Here is a 16,913-nt window from a genome sequence, read left to right on the forward strand (position 1 = left end):
ATGTGAAGAAAGCAACAGCATTTTGTGTTTAAGTGTGTGATTATTTTGAACATTTGGGAACCACTAATGTCCTTTAGGGAAGGAAATCTGCCGTCCTTACCTGGTCTGGCCTACATGTGACTCCAGAGCCACAACAATGTGGTTAACTTTCAACTGCCCTCTGAAACGACGTAGAGATGCCGACATCGGACTGGGGTGTGGTGGGCACAGTAAGAAGTCTCACAGCACCAGGTTAAAGTCCAACAGGTTTTTTTGGAATCACGAGCTTTCGGAGCGCTGCTGATCACCTGATGAAGGAGCAGTGCTTTGAAAGCTCGTGATTCCAAATAAACCTGACGTTGTGAGAATTCTTATTGTGCCCTCTGAGTGGCCTAGGAAGCCACTCAGTTCAAGGGCAATAAATGCTGGCCTAGCCCGCGACGCCCATGTCCCAGGAATGAATGAACAAAAACAAGACAAAAAATAAAAAAATTACAGCACAGGAACAGGCCCTTCAGCCCCTCCAAGCTTGCACCGACCATATATATATATATATATAAAACAGTCATGGTCTAATATACATACATATAACATTTAGAACTCATTGAGGATCAAAATTCCCACTTATATTATTGATTTGCCCACTTAGTGGTCAGTGTATCTGAAGTAATTAATTGAAAGAGTTTATGTGCTATGCAAATTGTACAAGAATGGCTTCTGTGAAAGAAACTGGATGGAGTTGTCAGGTGCACGTTTCCGCCGGGCGGCAATAAGCGTTGCACCGAGAGTGAGCAGCAGCAGCAGCAGCAGAGGCGATAGCAATAGCAATAGCAATGTGGAGAAGGTTGCTGCTGAGCTCCTCGGCGAGGAGTCCTGAGTCCTGGCGCGAGTGCGGGCTGCTGCAGCGCGGGCTCCGGGCTGGGTTCTGTGAGTGGAGCGCGGTGCTGGCACGGCCCAGGTTCCGAACGGCAGCAGCCGGCAGTGTGCAGCCGCGCAGAGGCAGAGAGAGCGCCGCGGGCCCCGGGACCCGCAGCAGCAGCGGCGGCGGCGCACAGGCACCTCACAGCCGCAGGCATGTCAGCCGGTGAGAAATGACAACATCCGCACACGCGATTTCGTTGCCCGCTGAACGCGCGATGCTTTGCAATTTCACAAGAGACGTCCTTTTAAAAAGGTCGGCAATTTTCGAGAGTGAATTTCAGTGAGATAATTTATTTATGACCTCCCGCACCAAAGGTCTCAGCAACTACTTGCATATTTATATCGTGTCCTTAAGATCCTCTTTCAAGTGCACAGGCAAAATAAAACCCTAACAGCTAGTAGTGGGGAAATAGGGGCAGTGACTGAAGCAATTGTCAGAGTCGTAAGTTTTGCAAGAATGGCAAAAGTTGGAAGAGAGGAGTTTAGGGAGCGTTTTAGGCTAAAGGTTTTTGCTATAATGGTAACTGACCATAATAGTAAAACAGTTTCAAAGGAACTTAAAATAAAACTTGCATTTGTACAAAATTTGCATTCAAATACTGCCTTTCACATGATAAAACATCCCAGTGCTCTTCACAACAGTATTATAAAACACAATTTGACATGGAAAACCATCCTGACTGTCTGCCCCTCTACCGCGGCTACGTTCGCGGCCAGGTGTCCCTGGAGAGGGAGCATGTGGTGTCCACGGGCATGGTTGATGCCTTCTGCGCCCGTTGGGCACCGCAGGGGTTGGGGTGCGTTATCGACCCCAATAATCATGTTATGATTTGATGTTTTTAAGTTTCCTTTGTACTTTGATTTTTGTTCGGGCTGTTCTCCCTCCTTTCGGGGAGCTGCCCCTTTTACTTTGTCCAGATTCAATTTGAGTTTGTTTATTTGGTTTGACCTTAAAAGAGGCCACTTTAGCTGACATTAGGGCCAAACGCTCCTGCAAACACAGAATGGCAGAAGAAAGTTGTTCAGCCCAGCAAATCTAGCTCTGTAAGCTGGACCAGCTCTGACAAAGCTTTGACAAAGGATTATCTGGACTCGAAACGTCAGTTCTTTTCTCTCGTTACAGATGCTGCCAGACCTGCTGAAATTTTCCAGCATTTTCTCTTTTGGTTTCAGATTCCAGCATCTGCAGTAATTTGCTTCTAACCTCTTTGCACCTTGTTTTTTTTTTTCAAAAGGAAATACATTTAAATTTACTAAATTAACAGCAATGTAATGGCCATCATTATAATAATGTCATTTTCCATGTGAAATATGACATGCTCTAAATTAATCATCTCCTAGGCTAAACTTGAAGGTGGTGGCTGTCAATTAAATGTAATGCCGACTTGAAAAGCTCTTCAAATTTTTCCTATGAAAATCTATTCACAGTGTCTAACTTTAAATGTTATCTGGTTCGCACAGTGGCAGAGTGGTTAGCACTGCTACCTCACAGCTCTAGGGACCTGGGTTCGATTCCCGGCTTGGGTCACTGTCTGTGTGGAGTTTGCATGTTCTCCCCGTATCTGTGTGGGTTTCCTCTGGGTGCTCCAGTTTCCTCCCACAGTCTGAAAGACGTGCTGGTTAGGTGCATTGGCCATGCTAAATTCTCCCTCAGTGTACCCGAACAGGCGCTGCAGTGTGGCGACTAGGGGATTTTCACAGTAACTTCATTGCAGTGTTGCAGTAAGCCTACTTGTGACTAATAAATAAACTTTTTTTTACTTTTGGTTTTAAAAAAAGCTTTCCTTTTTTGAGGAGGTTGCGAGATGCATTACTTACTGTGATTTTCTTCTTAGTTTTATTAGGATGTACAGCACATCAAAGACAACCGTGGAACCTGATGAAGTGAAGAAGTTTCAGGCGTTGTCACAAAAATGGTGGGATAGAAATGGAGAATTTGCAGCTCTACACGCTTTGAATGACCTCCGTGTTCCTTTTATCCGGTATGGTAATATTTTAATTCACCACATACGGTGAAAAGATATTGCTTGATTTTAGAATTTGTGATATTTAGGTGACCAGAAAATCTGTCCTGCAAATCCCTTGTTAGTTGGTGTTAAAGAAGTGGGATAGATTTGTCAATGAGAGCGCAGTACTGCTGTGCAAAGTAATGAAGTGTTTCATTTCCATCATTATATTTGTTTCTGAAAAATCATTTGTTATGTGATTGCAAATATGTTTTCTGTATTTTTATTTAATAATGGAAAGTAGAGAATGGGTAATTTCAGGATGGCAACTTCTCTTTTGGGTGAGACTAATGTCTGTGCCTCAGTTAAACAGTGAGATTTATAAATTCTTACATAGGTTCCTCCCTAACAAGCATTTATCTGGTATTGGGAGAAGTGGGAGAGAGGAAAAGAAAGTGCTGGTTAGGTGCACTGGCCATGCTAAATTCTCCCTCAGAGTACCTGAACAGGCGTGGGAGTGTGGCGACTAGGGGATTTTCACAGTGACTTCATTGCAGTGTTAATGTCTGTGACACTAATAATAATTTAATGCACATACAAATAGCTAGTAGTGTCACTAGAGACAGATAGTGGGTACTCCTCTCATCTCGGTCGTAACATCTCAATTAAGAAACAGATGCTGTAATGGAAGGACAATAGGTTTGATCATTTAGAAAGACGAAATCAAATGAGCTGAAGGACTTTAAGATAAAGACAAAATACTGCGGATGTTGGAATCTGAAACAAAAACAGAAAATGCTGGAAAATCTCAGCAGGTCTGACAGCATCTGTGGGAGAGAATAGAGCCAACATTGAGAGTCTGGATGACCCTTTATCAGAGCTCTGTGTTAACCAATCAGTTGTGGAAGGGTGGGCTAGTTCTGGAAGCAGGAGTGCGGAATACATAGGTGGATCAGCAACCCTCACTGTAAGACCAGTGGAAGCGCTGCGGAGACCCAAGCAGTTGGAATGATAGGGAAACACTGGGGCAGCCACCATAATCAGGCGAGAGGCTGAGACCTCATTAAACCCATGATCATTGGACACATCCGTCTCCAGGAAATCACATGTGACGTAGGAAGATCGCAGCTGCTGGAGATCATAGAATCATACAGTGCAGAAGAAGCCCTTTCGCCCATCGAGTCTACACAGACAGGTGAGAAACACCTGATCTCCCGCCTAATCCCATTTACCAGCATTTGGCCCATAGCTTTGAATGTTATGACGTGTCAAGTGCTCATCCAGGTACTTTTTAAAGGGTGTGAGACATCTTGCCTCTCCCACCCTCCCAGGCAGCGCATTCCAGATTGTCACCACCCTCTGGGTAAAATAGTTTTTCCTCACATCTCTCCTAAACCTACTGCCCCTCACCTTGAACCTATGTCCCTACAAGATGTTTAGATTTCAGTCAGGTGTGACATGGCCTCGACTCTCCTGCTGTGAAGTTGCCTTCTCTCACTTGCTAGGGTGTGGACACAGCAGGGATTACACACGATGCTGGCACAATGTGCAGTGTCGCTACAATAATAATAATTAAATGGTTCCTTAATTAGTTTGCCTTCATGCCACTTTTGGAAGGGTGTTGCCATCACGGGTGTGTGCCCGGGAAAAGTGCAGGTAGCTACAGAAACCGTTCGTCAGGGAGCCGGTCCAGCACTGTTTAGTCCAGTTTTCCAGGCTGCCCTGCCTCCCTAGTGCTGGGAAAATTCTGCTCAATATCACTCCAATAGTTTTCAAAATGTAGTATAAAGCTGTATCTGATTTCAGTGTGCTGCTTTCAAAAAGTATAACTTTCTGTGATGTCTTATGTGTTAGTGTTGCTAGCATGCCCAGGCAGCATACTTGTGAGCAGTTGTCTTTATTGGGGTCAATGCAGGTCTACATCCAAAAGGTTAAACTCTTTTCCCCTATCGTCAGATAAAACCCCTTCCGACATGTTGTTTTTATTCAGTTCTGTAAATAAAGTGAAAGCAAAGGGTAAGGAATATGGATTAAGAATGAATGTGAAGAAGACCAAGATAAGTAGAAACTTAACCCTGGATTGGAACGGACAAGTCCTAGAACAAATGAAAAGACTCACCTACCTTGGGCAGGTTATCACAGACGAGGGGAGATGTGATTGTGACATCTGAAAGAGCGCTGAGATAGCCAAGACCAGCTTTGTGAGAATGGAAAGATGTGTTAACATCAAAGAAACTGTACCTGAATCTTAGGAAAAAGAATGCTAATGTGCTTCATTTTGCCACCTATGTTGTGTGGCTTGGAGACAGGGACAGCAAACAAAGAGACAATTGATAAGCTGAATATATTTGAGATGTGGGCATGTAGGAGGATGTTCCGCAAATCGTAGAGACAGAAAGACTAGTGAGGAAGTGGCTGGAGAAAAGAGGAAATTAGTACATAACATCAAAGGCAGAAAGATACAATATTTCGATCACATAATGAGAGCAGACAGTAGACAGAGACAGTTATTGGGAGGGGAAGATCGAGGAAAATGGATGACAAATATAAGGGAGAGAATGCAGTGAAGTGGAATGTATAAGGTTGGCACAGGACAGGTGGAAATCCCTAGCAGTTAACCTTATGGGAAGGAGATGACATCAACCAATTAATAAACTTTATGTTTTTAAGCTACAAAACATGCAAACCAGACATCATAATTTAATCAATATTGATCCAGTTTTATTAACTCTCCTGTAATGTTCCAGAAACATTCATTGGAGCAATTTAATGTTCTTGTTTTATTATACAAAACATTTTTAAAAAATCTGAACGATGGTTTTAAATTCAAAGTGACAGCGATGGCATCCAGCTTTTCATTTAAGCGCACATTATTTATGTCTAAAACTAGTCAGTTACTCTCTCTCTATTGCTGGCATGCCCTAATTTTATAACCTGTAAATCAGGACACTTTTTCCTAAGGGATGAATGTACTGTCAGAATTGAACACAGTGAGGTGAAGGCATCGCTTTCCTTCTCCCATCATAACACTTTGAGGACACCCTCCGGGGAAATGTTCTATATGGCTAATCATTTTTCTCTTTCTCTGATCTTTTCCAGAGATGCATTGTTGACATACAGTGAAACACAGCAATTGGGATGCCCTCTCCATGGTTTCCGAATTTTAGATGTTGGCTGTGGAGGAGGGCTACTAAGTGAGGTACGATAAAGCCCTGTGATAAGGACAAACCGATTCACTGTTTTGTGCGCAGAACACCTTGTGAACGTTTCCGTGCTGTATTGCTCAACCTGCATCGTTATGATAACACACACGAAAAAAGAAATCGGAAGGATGGGGACCTGAGAGTGTGTGTGTGACAGGAAAAGGCATTGCAGTCGAGATCAGGCTAGATCAGAGCTGTCCCGCTTAGAACCACAAGAGGGACACATTTTACCTTAGGCGTGGCCCGCGTCACTGGAATGAAACATTCTTACACCCAAATGAAACATGATCCCTTGTACATTGTAACATGCGCACAAATGCAAATTGAAGTATTAGAACTGAAAAACATTTACAGAAAAATAAATCAAAATATGCGAACAATGCATACCGTTAGCGTGAGCCCTGTGGACCAATGTCCTCATTTGCGAGAGCAGATACATTATCAGGGTAATGGCAAACCATATCAGATGAGAAAGTGTTTTGTCACTCGGCGAAGAACTAACTCTTAACTTAAAATCTCTCAACTCAAATTCTCTTTCTACTTACCTCCTGCTCGCTGCCTCCAGCATGCCCTTCCTGTTCGCCGACCCTCCAGCTCACTGCTTCCCTCCCCGACCTTTCTGCTCGTCACTTCACTCCCCGACCCGCTTGCTGCCCTCTCCCGTTCACCCACCTGCCCGCTCCCCTCTTGCTCGCCGCATCCGTCGCCGGGAGAAATTCTGCAGGTTGCACAAAACCCTTTGCTTGGCTGTCGGGTGGACCGCCGTCGGCTAGATTTTTAAAAATGTCAATTACTCACTGCCTCTAATATCTCTCCAGTGAAAATGGTCTGCCTCCTTAGACAGTCAGTTCCACACTTTCACTACCATATTCATGATAAATTTCAGTCTAAACTGGCCGTGACCCTTCCCCGACCCTGCGTTTTTATTCCCCGTGACAATTTTGAATGTATTAACTGGTTTCGATCTATTTATTTTTCCAGAACACTTAGCTAAAAATATATCACGGAGATTTTGTTTCTTTTTTGTTACAATGGTAATAAAATGGTAATTTTCTCGAACTATTCATAGACATTCGTTAATTTTACTTTTAATTTATTTAGCCCCTTGGTAGGCTTGGAGCGATGGTTACTGGGATTGACCCTTTGGAAGATAACATCACCACAGCGGAGATGCACAAATCATTTGATCCAGTCCTGCAGGAACAAGTTCAGTATACTGCCTGCTCTCTGGAGGACATGGCAACGGAAGCAACCGGAATGTTTGATGCTGTTATCGCATCTGAAGTTGTGGAGCATGTAGGTGATGTGGAAATGTTTATCAGATACGCTGTACAAATGTTAAAGGTAAGGTTAAAAAAGAATCTGATCTTATTTATTCATTCCCAGGATGTGGGCGTCACCGACAAGGACATCATTTAATGCCCATTCTTTATTGCTCTTGAGAAGGTGGTGATTAGCTGCCTTCTTGGACTGCGTGGTGTAAGATACCCTAGTTGAGTATAAGATAGAAAAGTCCAGTTAACATTTCGTTAATCTCTAATGATTAAGGCTTTTAGAACCATAGAAAATTACAGCTCAGAAACAGGCCTTTTGGCCCTTCTTGTCTGTGCCGAACCATTTTTTGCCTAGTCCCACTGACCTGCACTTGGACCATATCCCTCCACACCCCTCTTATCCATGAACATCCATGAATTTTGCTTACTTATTACTCATAAATGTCTTATAGGTTTATTGTAACACAAAGTTTAGATCACTACGCTTTTTAGCTTCTGTTGAAAGTGCAGAATGTGTGACTCATGCCTGTTGACTCTTTTTGTCATCACATTGTGAAATGAAATAGCCAAGGTGATCTAATTTCCTTTTCTTAGGTCACTGCTCAGTGACGCCCAGTTTGCATTTCGTCAGGGTCACTCGGCTCTTGACCTCATTACAGCCTTGGTTTACAGCATGGAAACAGGCCCTTCAGCCCAACTTGTCCATACCGCCCTTTTTTTTAACCTTAAGCTAGTCCCAATTGCCTGCGTTTGACTCATCTCCCTCTATACCCAACTTACTCAGTTATATCATGAAGGTGGCCCAACACCACCTTCTCAGCTTATTTAATGCCAACTTTGCTAGCGATGCCAACATCTGAGAATTTATCTTAATATTAAATACACCAACTATCTGGAGTAATATGTGACATGGTTGTCATGGCGCATTTTCCCAGAGAGGACCCAACCACCTGAGAGGGGGGTTAGGTTGGAGGATGAGTAAATGAAATGGGACAGAGACAAAACCTGTAGTGAAACCTGTACGAAAAGGCATTCCAACCCCATCCAAAAAAAATCTGATGGGTGGGATCACTCGAATAACTTGCACAGTAAAATATATAGGAAATTTGGCATTTCAGCTACGACTCTCACCAGCTTTTACAGATGCACCATAGAAAGTATTTTTTCAAACATTGATAAAAGAGCTGTATTCCAGAGGTGAGGTGAGAGTGACTGCCCTTGACATCAAGGCTACATTCGACCGAGTGTGGCATTAAGGATCCCTAGCAAAACTGGAATCAATGGGTATCAGGGGGCAAACTCTCCACTGGTTGGAGTCATACCTGGTACATAGGAAGATGGTTGTGGAGGGTCAGTCATCTCAGTTACAGGACATCTCTGCAGGAATCCCTCAGGGCAGTATTCTAGGCCCAACCATCTTCAGCTGCTTCATCAATGACCTTCCCTCTGTCATAAGGTCAGAAGTGGGGATGTTCGCCGATGGCTGCACAATGTTCAGCACCATTCACAACTCCTCCGATACTGAAGCAGTCCATGTCTAAATGCAACAAGATCTGGACAATATTTAGCCTTGGGCAATGGCAAGTAACATTTGTGCCACACCAATGCCAAGCAATGACCATCACTAATAAGAGACAATCTAACCACTGCCCCGTGACATTCAATGGTATTACCATCACTGAGTCCCCCACTGTCAACATCCTTGGGGTTACCATTGACCAGAAACTCAACTGGACTCACCATATAAATACAGTGGCTACAAGAGCAGGTCAAAGGGTAGGAATACTGCTGTGAGTAACTCATCTCCTGACTCCCCAAAGCCTGTCCACCATCTACAAAGCACAAATCAGGAGTGTGATGGAATACTCCCCACTTGCCTGGATGAGTGCAGCTCCAACAGCACTCAAGAAGCTTGACGCCATCCAGGGCAAAGCAGCCCGCTTGATTGGCACCACATCTACAAACATGCACTCCCTCCACCACCGACGCTCAGTAGCAGCAGCGCATACCATCTATAAGATGGACCGCAGAAATTCACCAAAGATCCTTAACCAGCACCTTCCAAACCCACGATCATTTCCATCTGGAAGGACAGGGCAGCAGATACATGGGAACACCACCACCGCCTGCAAGTTCCCCTCCAAGCCACTCACCATCCTGACTTGGAAATATATTGTTGTCCTTCCGCAGTCACTGAGTCAAAATCTTGGAATTCCCTCCCTAATGGCATTGTGGGTCAACCCACAGCACGTGGATTGCGGCATTTCAAGAAGGCAGCTCACCACCACCTTGTCAAGGGCAACTAAGGATGGGCAGTAAATGCTGGCCAGCCAGCGATGCCCATGTCCGAAACATGAATAAAAAAAAGTAGGGAGCTGCAGAAATTTGATCCAGCAATGACTAAGAATTGGTAATATATTTTTAAGTGATGTGTGTGTGACTTGGAGGAGAACTTGGAGGTGGTGGTGTTCCCATGCATCTGCTGCCTATGTCTTTGATGTGGTAGAACCTGTGAGTTTGGGAGGTGCTATCGAAGAAACCTTGACGAGGCCATACAATGCATCTAGTAGGCAATGCATACTGCAGCTCTGGTGATGGAGGGGGTAATTATTTAAGGTGGTGGAAGGGTTATTGATTAAATGAACTATTTTGTCCTGGATTGTGCCATGCTTCTTGAGTGTTGTTGGAGCTGCAGTCATGCAGGGAGGTGAAGGGAATTCCATCAAATTCCTGATTTGTGTCTTGTAGATGGTGGAAAGGCTTTTGGGAGCCATTTGACTCATCCAAGAATCTCCACCACCTGCGAAGCGCAAGTTAGGATTGTGTTGTGTGCATTGTAGTACCATACAAGTTCAATTCCATACTAGACCATGTGGTCTATTTAATCAATGTGCTGCCACTGTACAAAGTACCCATTGTACCACCCGTGCAGTGTGACTGAGATATGAGATAGACTACAATGTCGCGGTCATGCCATATGCACATAAAGCTATTGGAAGATGGACATTACTTTGAAAAAGCAGCATTGAAAATGGATACTGTACCTCCACAAAATAGACTCTACAGAGATGTGGACATAGCAGGGCAAAGGCATTGTGCCTTTTTCAAATTAAAATAAAAAGATAATCATCCCCGGGTTCATTCTCTATGGCAATGCCTCGACCAATCAGAGTCAACAACCTGCACCCTTTTCTCATGCGATATAAACTGCTGAAATTTGGCATTCTTGCATCTGTCCCAAGATGAAAAACTTCAGCAGCATGTCTCTTTTTTTACAGTAATACTCAATTCTGTACTGCCAAATAGAAAGTAATGTTCACTGCTTCTTTCCAAGAGGATATGAATAGTTTTGGTCTCAACCTTTGCATGAAATATTCACATCTTGTGTGCTTTTCCCTAGAACTATCCATTTGATTAGGCAGCAGCTGATTTCCTCATATTACCTATGATCATGTGGAAAAACTAAAGTAAATAGTATTATGTAGTGTATAATACTATATATAGACAAAAGGGTACATATTTGAAGGGTACTGGAGACCCTTTGTATATAGTATTTAAAACAAGAGATTGCAAACAGTTGAATGAGGATATTGGTACTACCTTTGCACCTCTTATGGTGAGCTCTGCTTCTTGTGAGCTTCAGGTGCCTAATGATAGCTTTTATCTGCACAGACGTTACCTAATGGGGTGGAGGGTTGTAGGCAACTCAGCCCTGTATGACAGACTTAATATTCTTATGACTTTCCACTTGGAGGTCTGTGCAGAGGCACCAAAGGCAATGTTGCTGATCAGTCTGGCCCACGAATGGAAGTCGCCTTTCAATTTTTACCGCTTACCTCCAGTTAATGGTCTGAATGGTCTAGTTGGACCAATGAGTGGCACAGGCTTGGAGGGCCGAAGGGCATGTTTCCTGTGCTGTACTGTTCTTTGTTCTTTGTTAAGCTTGCAGGTTAAAGTTCTCAAAGGTAGAATGTTTGCCTTGATCCACTCTGGTAAGTTACGTGGTTCTCACTAATTCAGCTGTGCACACTTGAAGTCCTTGAGCCTTAGTTGTACCAATCTGCCCTGGAACACTCTAGGCTGGTAAGTGGGATGTGTCCCTACACAAGTATGCACCCAATATTGAGAAAACAGAAAGATGGTTCCTGGGTAGTTTGGGTTTCTACATGTCAGACATCCTGCTGACCAGAAAAAATATATTATTAAGCTGATTTATATTAGTGCGGTGGGCGGTTCACAACTGCAAATAACTGAAATCAGTTATTCCTTTCTCAATCAGCCTGGAGGATCACTGTTTATAACAACCATTAACAAAACGTTCCTGTCCTACGTGCTGGCAATTGTAGCAGCTGAGAAGATATTAAGAATTGTACCAAATGGGACACATGAATGGGAAAGGTTCATCAGCCCTGACGAGTTGGAGAGACTTCTAGTGTTCAGTGAGTAATATGGATTTTTATGTTTCCTATTTTCCAAGATACATTTTGTACATAGGGAACAGGACAACCTGTATGTTACCTTTGAATTTATTCAGAGCTAAATATACTTTAAGTTGTAAATGTAGTTTTTAACAGATATGTCAAATTGCTCATTTATTATCATTCAACTAGTTCCCCAGGACAGCATGGACGGATTAGTTAACTATTTTTGGAAATTAAAGTGATTTGTTTTTGAATAACGATTAAAGAGTGTAAACATTGTAAGTGATCTAAATGAATGGTAAAAAGAAACAGTTGTACAGAGCATGGATGACAAAGCCTATCCTATAGTAATCCATCTTATTGTAACCTAAGAGCAGTAAAGCTGTGCTGTTATGTACTGCAAATGTAAAAATGTCAATAACAAAAGAAACCTCCATTTCTTTTCTTTCCCTTTCCAAAAAACACCTTTTGCTTTTCACTTCTTTTGTTCAGACAGACAGATGAAAAACTTGATGCTCTGATATTTTAAAGCCAATCTTTGGGCAATGAGTGATATGCCTCACCTGATCTTTCCTTCTCTCTCCCACACTCCCTGCCTCTTCTTCCCCCTCCAATCCCATTCCTTATCTGGTTGCTTCATGGCCAAAATTGCAATAATTAATTTACAAAACAGCAGAAAGGCACATGTGATCTGCATGTCTGAACCACTGATGAACAAATAAGTTCCTCAGGGTAGTGTCCTAGGCCCAGCCATCTTCAGCTGCTTCATCAATGATGTTTCCATCATAAGTTCAGAAGTGGGGATGTTCATTGATGATTGCACAATGTTCGACACCATTTGCGATCCCTCAGATTCTGAAACAGTCATTGTCCAAATGCAGCAAGACTTGTACAATATTCAGGCTTGGGCTCTCAAGTGGCAAGTGATATTCATGCCACACAAGTGGCAGGCAATGACTATCTCCAACAAGAGAGAATCTAACCATTGCCCCTTGATAATCAATAGCATTAGCATTGCTGAATGCTCCACTGTCAACATCCTGGAGCTTACCATTGACCAGAAACTGAATTGGACTGGCCATAATACTGTGGCTACCAGAGTGGGTCAGAAGCCAGGAATCCTGTGGTGATTAACTCATCTCGTGTCTCCCCATAGCCTCTCCACCATCTACAAGGCACAAGTCAGGAGTGTGAAGCAAAACTCTCTACTTGCCTGGATGAGTGCAGCTCCAACAACATTCAAGAAGTCTGACACCATTAAGGACAAAGCAGCCTGCTTGATTGCCACCCCTTCCTAAAACATTCACTCCCTCCAATGAATAGTGGCAGCAGTGTGTACCATCTACAAGATGCACTATAGGAACTCACCAAGGCTCCCTAAGTAGCACCTTCCAAACCCATGATCATTACTGTCTAGAAGGACAAGGGCAGCAGACAAATGGCAACACCACTACCTTCAAGTTCCCTTCCAAGCTACTCACCATCCTGACTTGGAAACATATTGCTTTTCCTTTACTGTTGCTGGGTCAAAATTCTTGAACTCCCTCCCTGACAGTATCGTGGTTCAAGAAGGAAGCTCACCATCACCTTCTCAAGGGCAACTAGGGATGGGTAATAAATGCTAGGCTAGCCAGTGACACCCACATTCCATGAATTAATTTTTAAAAAGCTTGTGCTCCTTCACTAGTGGTGTTCATATGAATTCTTGGGAAGGAGATTAATTTTGCTGAGTTTTAAGGATGTTGGACTATTACTTGCAACTTGTGACAAATAAACTGAAAAATAATGATAATTTTAACATGCCAAAACAGTAGTCTCTGTAAGGTCTTTTTTGCATCTATGAGACGATTCATTGTATAAAACCACACCAGATTCAAATGGTGGAGCCTGCCTTTGCTGTGCTTAGTTTGTTGTTCATTTCTGTTCTTCACGCAAGATCTCCCTCAACTGTTCAACAACATAAATAATACCTTGATAATTTATGGAAAATACCAATTACATCTTATGTCCATTGTTGAAAGGAAAGATCAACATTTTTGTATTTTGCTAAAGTGACGACATAGTAGAGATTTTGTTTTCATAGAAATCATAGAAAGAAATCATAGAAGGAACAAGTCAAAAAATCAAATGTTTTTTTTCTTCAAGCACTTTCCTTGTTTTTCCATTTATTTTTCCAGGTGGCTTCACAGTGGAGACTATCAATGGAATGCTGTATAATCCCCTATTTGGGACCTGGAGTTGGATTAGTAATGCTGATGTAAATTATGCACTGCATGCGGTAAAAAATAAAACTGAGGAGCAGTCGGATTCCATGCCCGAAACAGGTGACAGGAGAGACAATGGCTTCAGTCAGTCAGAGTCTGATGCTGGCTCCACCGTCAAATTGTAGGGAAGTGAGCTATTTAATCCAGTACTCTTAGAAAAATGCAGCCTTACTATTTAAATGGACTGATCAGACTGATTATGCTTGATGGATAGCTGGTTCATTTGAATTTGGAAAACAAAATTGTAACCCCAGAAGACAAACCTGCATTGTTTCAAATTATTTATTTAAGATCTCTCTTCTACCGATTCTGACTTATTCCTTCTCTCCCCCCCCCCCCCCCCCCCCCTCCATCATTCTGGTTCTTTTATTTCTCCCATTACAATGATTATTGTAAGGTCTCCTTTAGGAAATTTTAAATGTATGTTTGTACATCAAGTTTGAAGCTGGCAGCGTCATCATGACAGAACTTTGTTCTATAAAGTGGAAATGTCTACTGGGCCACATTTGCCATTTAACCCAGTGACTTCTTTTAAAAACTCCGATAAAATTAATAAGACACAACCCTTCTATCCAAAAATTTGTGCTTATTATTTCTGAATATATTTACGTGAGCATCCTTCTGTTCCAGGGGAATAAGTCCGCACTCTAACAAGTTGCTAAAGATATGGGCAAAAATGTGGGTGGCTGTCACCTGGACTGTCAGCCCTATGGTTTGGGGTTCGGAATTCCATGTAACTGATAATTCTATCTCGGCTATTTTAATACGTGCAATTTCTAAGTTGACAGTGTAACTCATTATTTGTAATTGAATTTTGTCTACAGCAGTGAAGTCTGATGCAAAGTAATCATTTCAGACTTTTTACTCTACCCCGAGAGTCCATTTAAATTGGTTCTGATGAATCCTTCAATAGCCCTATGCATCTTTAATGGCAACCTGACTCCTGACATAGCCAAAAAACCTTTTACCATTGTGACTACAGCTGTCCACGATCATCTTCTCCATTGACTTTTTAGATGCAATGATAACAGCCTTTGTTGTTTCTAATCATGCACAATACTTGTCTCTGTTCTCCCATGAATTATTTTCTTCAAGACTATAAAAGCATTTTTGTTTGAGTCTAATTTGCCCTTTTGCCAAATTTCATTTTTTTGCTTCTCACTGTAAATTCAGCATACCATTTCATGAGGAAAATGCTTTGTTAACTGCTGAGCTTTGTAATTGCACAGATGTGCTCATTTATTTCTGTATCATTTTGGCATACTGAAAAATCACAGCATTGCCTGTAAATAGATCAAGTGCTATTTCAGTACAATCTTTCTTAAACCCCACATGAAGTGGCTGTGGCCTGTGGCATTCAGGCAGAACTCGTCTGTTACAGTTCCGATCAAAGATCATTGACCTGAAATGTTGGCTTTGTTTCTCTCCACATGTTGACAGCATTTACTGTTTTTATTCCAGATCTCCAACATCTGCAGTATTTTGTTTTTATTTCCTACGCAGATGTCCTATCTGGAAGAGTCCAATCAACCCTTTGAGTCTGCCTAGTTGCTAACTGGTTGATCTGTAGTTCAACTCCATTTGCTCTCCTCTGCTGCGTATCCCTGGTAATCTTTCAACCTCAGTCTCTAGCTGCTTGCATGGGCCACACTGCACATCTGCTCAGTTCCCTCGATCTCTGAAATATCATCCTGTAGTTATTATAGCTTTTTGTATGAGGCTGATATGATTGATTGCCACAGGATGAACAAATCATGGGAATGCCATGGGAAGACACATCCCCATGTATGATTCTATTCTTGTAGATGCTGATCAATTTTACATTGACAGCTTGGTAGCCCTTGGACACCTTGCAAACCTCCTGCAGCACATTGTAGAAGAACATTGTGCAATCTGTACAGAACTGGATTTTATCATTCCTCTTTGTATTGCCAATGATCTTTAATTTGCTGCAGCTTTGGAGTGAACATGTTTTTTAAAGCAGGTGTAATGGGAGATTAGGCAGTTGTGTGCCATCTGCTTCTCTTCAAGCAATGTTCTGATTATGCTCAACTCATCAAAAACTCATTGTTTAGCCGTGGCTTTGTACGATGCATCATACAATGTCCTCCACTCACTGCACTACAAGAAGTAAGCTGTGCAAAAATGATATAGCAGTTTGCTGCCTAGGACTTTCAAACATGTCACATTCACAGCATTTTGAGGAAGTTCTGTAACAATGTGATTGAACTAATAGAAGTAGCTGGGAACATTTGATATGGTGGTTGGTGCGCATATGATTCTGGTAATTATTTCTGGAAAGCACAGATTGATGTCTTCAATCAAGTCTTTATCACCTTCAATTGGGGGAGGTGATAGCCTAGTGGTATTATTGCTAGACTATTAATCCAAAAACTCAGCTGATATTCTGGGGACCCAAGTTCGAATCCCGTAGATGGTGGAGTTTGAATTCAATGAAAAAACTCTGGAATTAAGAAACTACTGATGTCATGAAACCATTGTCGATTGTCGGAAAAACCGATCTGGTTCATTAATGTCCTTTAAGGAAGGAAATCTACCGTCCTTATCTGGTCTGGCCTAGATTTGACTCCAGAGTCACAGCAATGTGCTTGACTCTCAAATGCTCTCAGGCAACTAGGGACGGGCGATAAATGCTGGCCAACCAGCGACACCCATGTCCCACGAATAAATACAATTAGATGCCAGTCTTTTGATTAAGCTTATGGTCAGGATATTTCATGCTTGTGTGGCTGGTGAGAAACTACGTTAGTGTTAAACAGTTCAAGCTCAAATACATCTAATCATACAAAGGAAACTATTGTTATTGAACTTCCTGGCATCTTTGGAGTTAATGAGACCAGCATTTTGCAGCATTTTTGCCAACTGCACACACTAAAATTGTTCA

General features: G+C 42.3%; 1 protein-coding gene across 1 annotated transcript; it reads left to right on the forward strand.

The window, feature by feature from the left end:
• Window positions 1-754: 754 nt before the first annotated feature.
• Window positions 755-15,129, forward strand: coq3 (coenzyme Q3 methyltransferase). The gene is made up of 6 exons (XM_078212628.1): window positions 755-1,063; window positions 2,736-2,882; window positions 5,946-6,045; window positions 7,151-7,393; window positions 11,603-11,762; window positions 13,922-15,129. The coding sequence occupies exons 1-6, from the start codon at window positions 813-815 to the stop codon at window positions 14,131-14,133; spliced, it is 1,113 nt and encodes a 370-aa protein (XP_078068754.1). The 5' UTR covers window positions 755-812; the 3' UTR covers window positions 14,134-15,129.
• Window positions 15,130-16,913: the final 1,784 nt, after the last annotated feature.

The sequence above is a fragment of the Mustelus asterias genome, chromosome 5, assembly GCF_964213995.1.
Source record: "Mustelus asterias chromosome 5, sMusAst1.hap1.1, whole genome shotgun sequence".
Classification (NCBI taxonomy): Eukaryota; Metazoa; Chordata; class Chondrichthyes; order Carcharhiniformes; family Triakidae; genus Mustelus; species Mustelus asterias.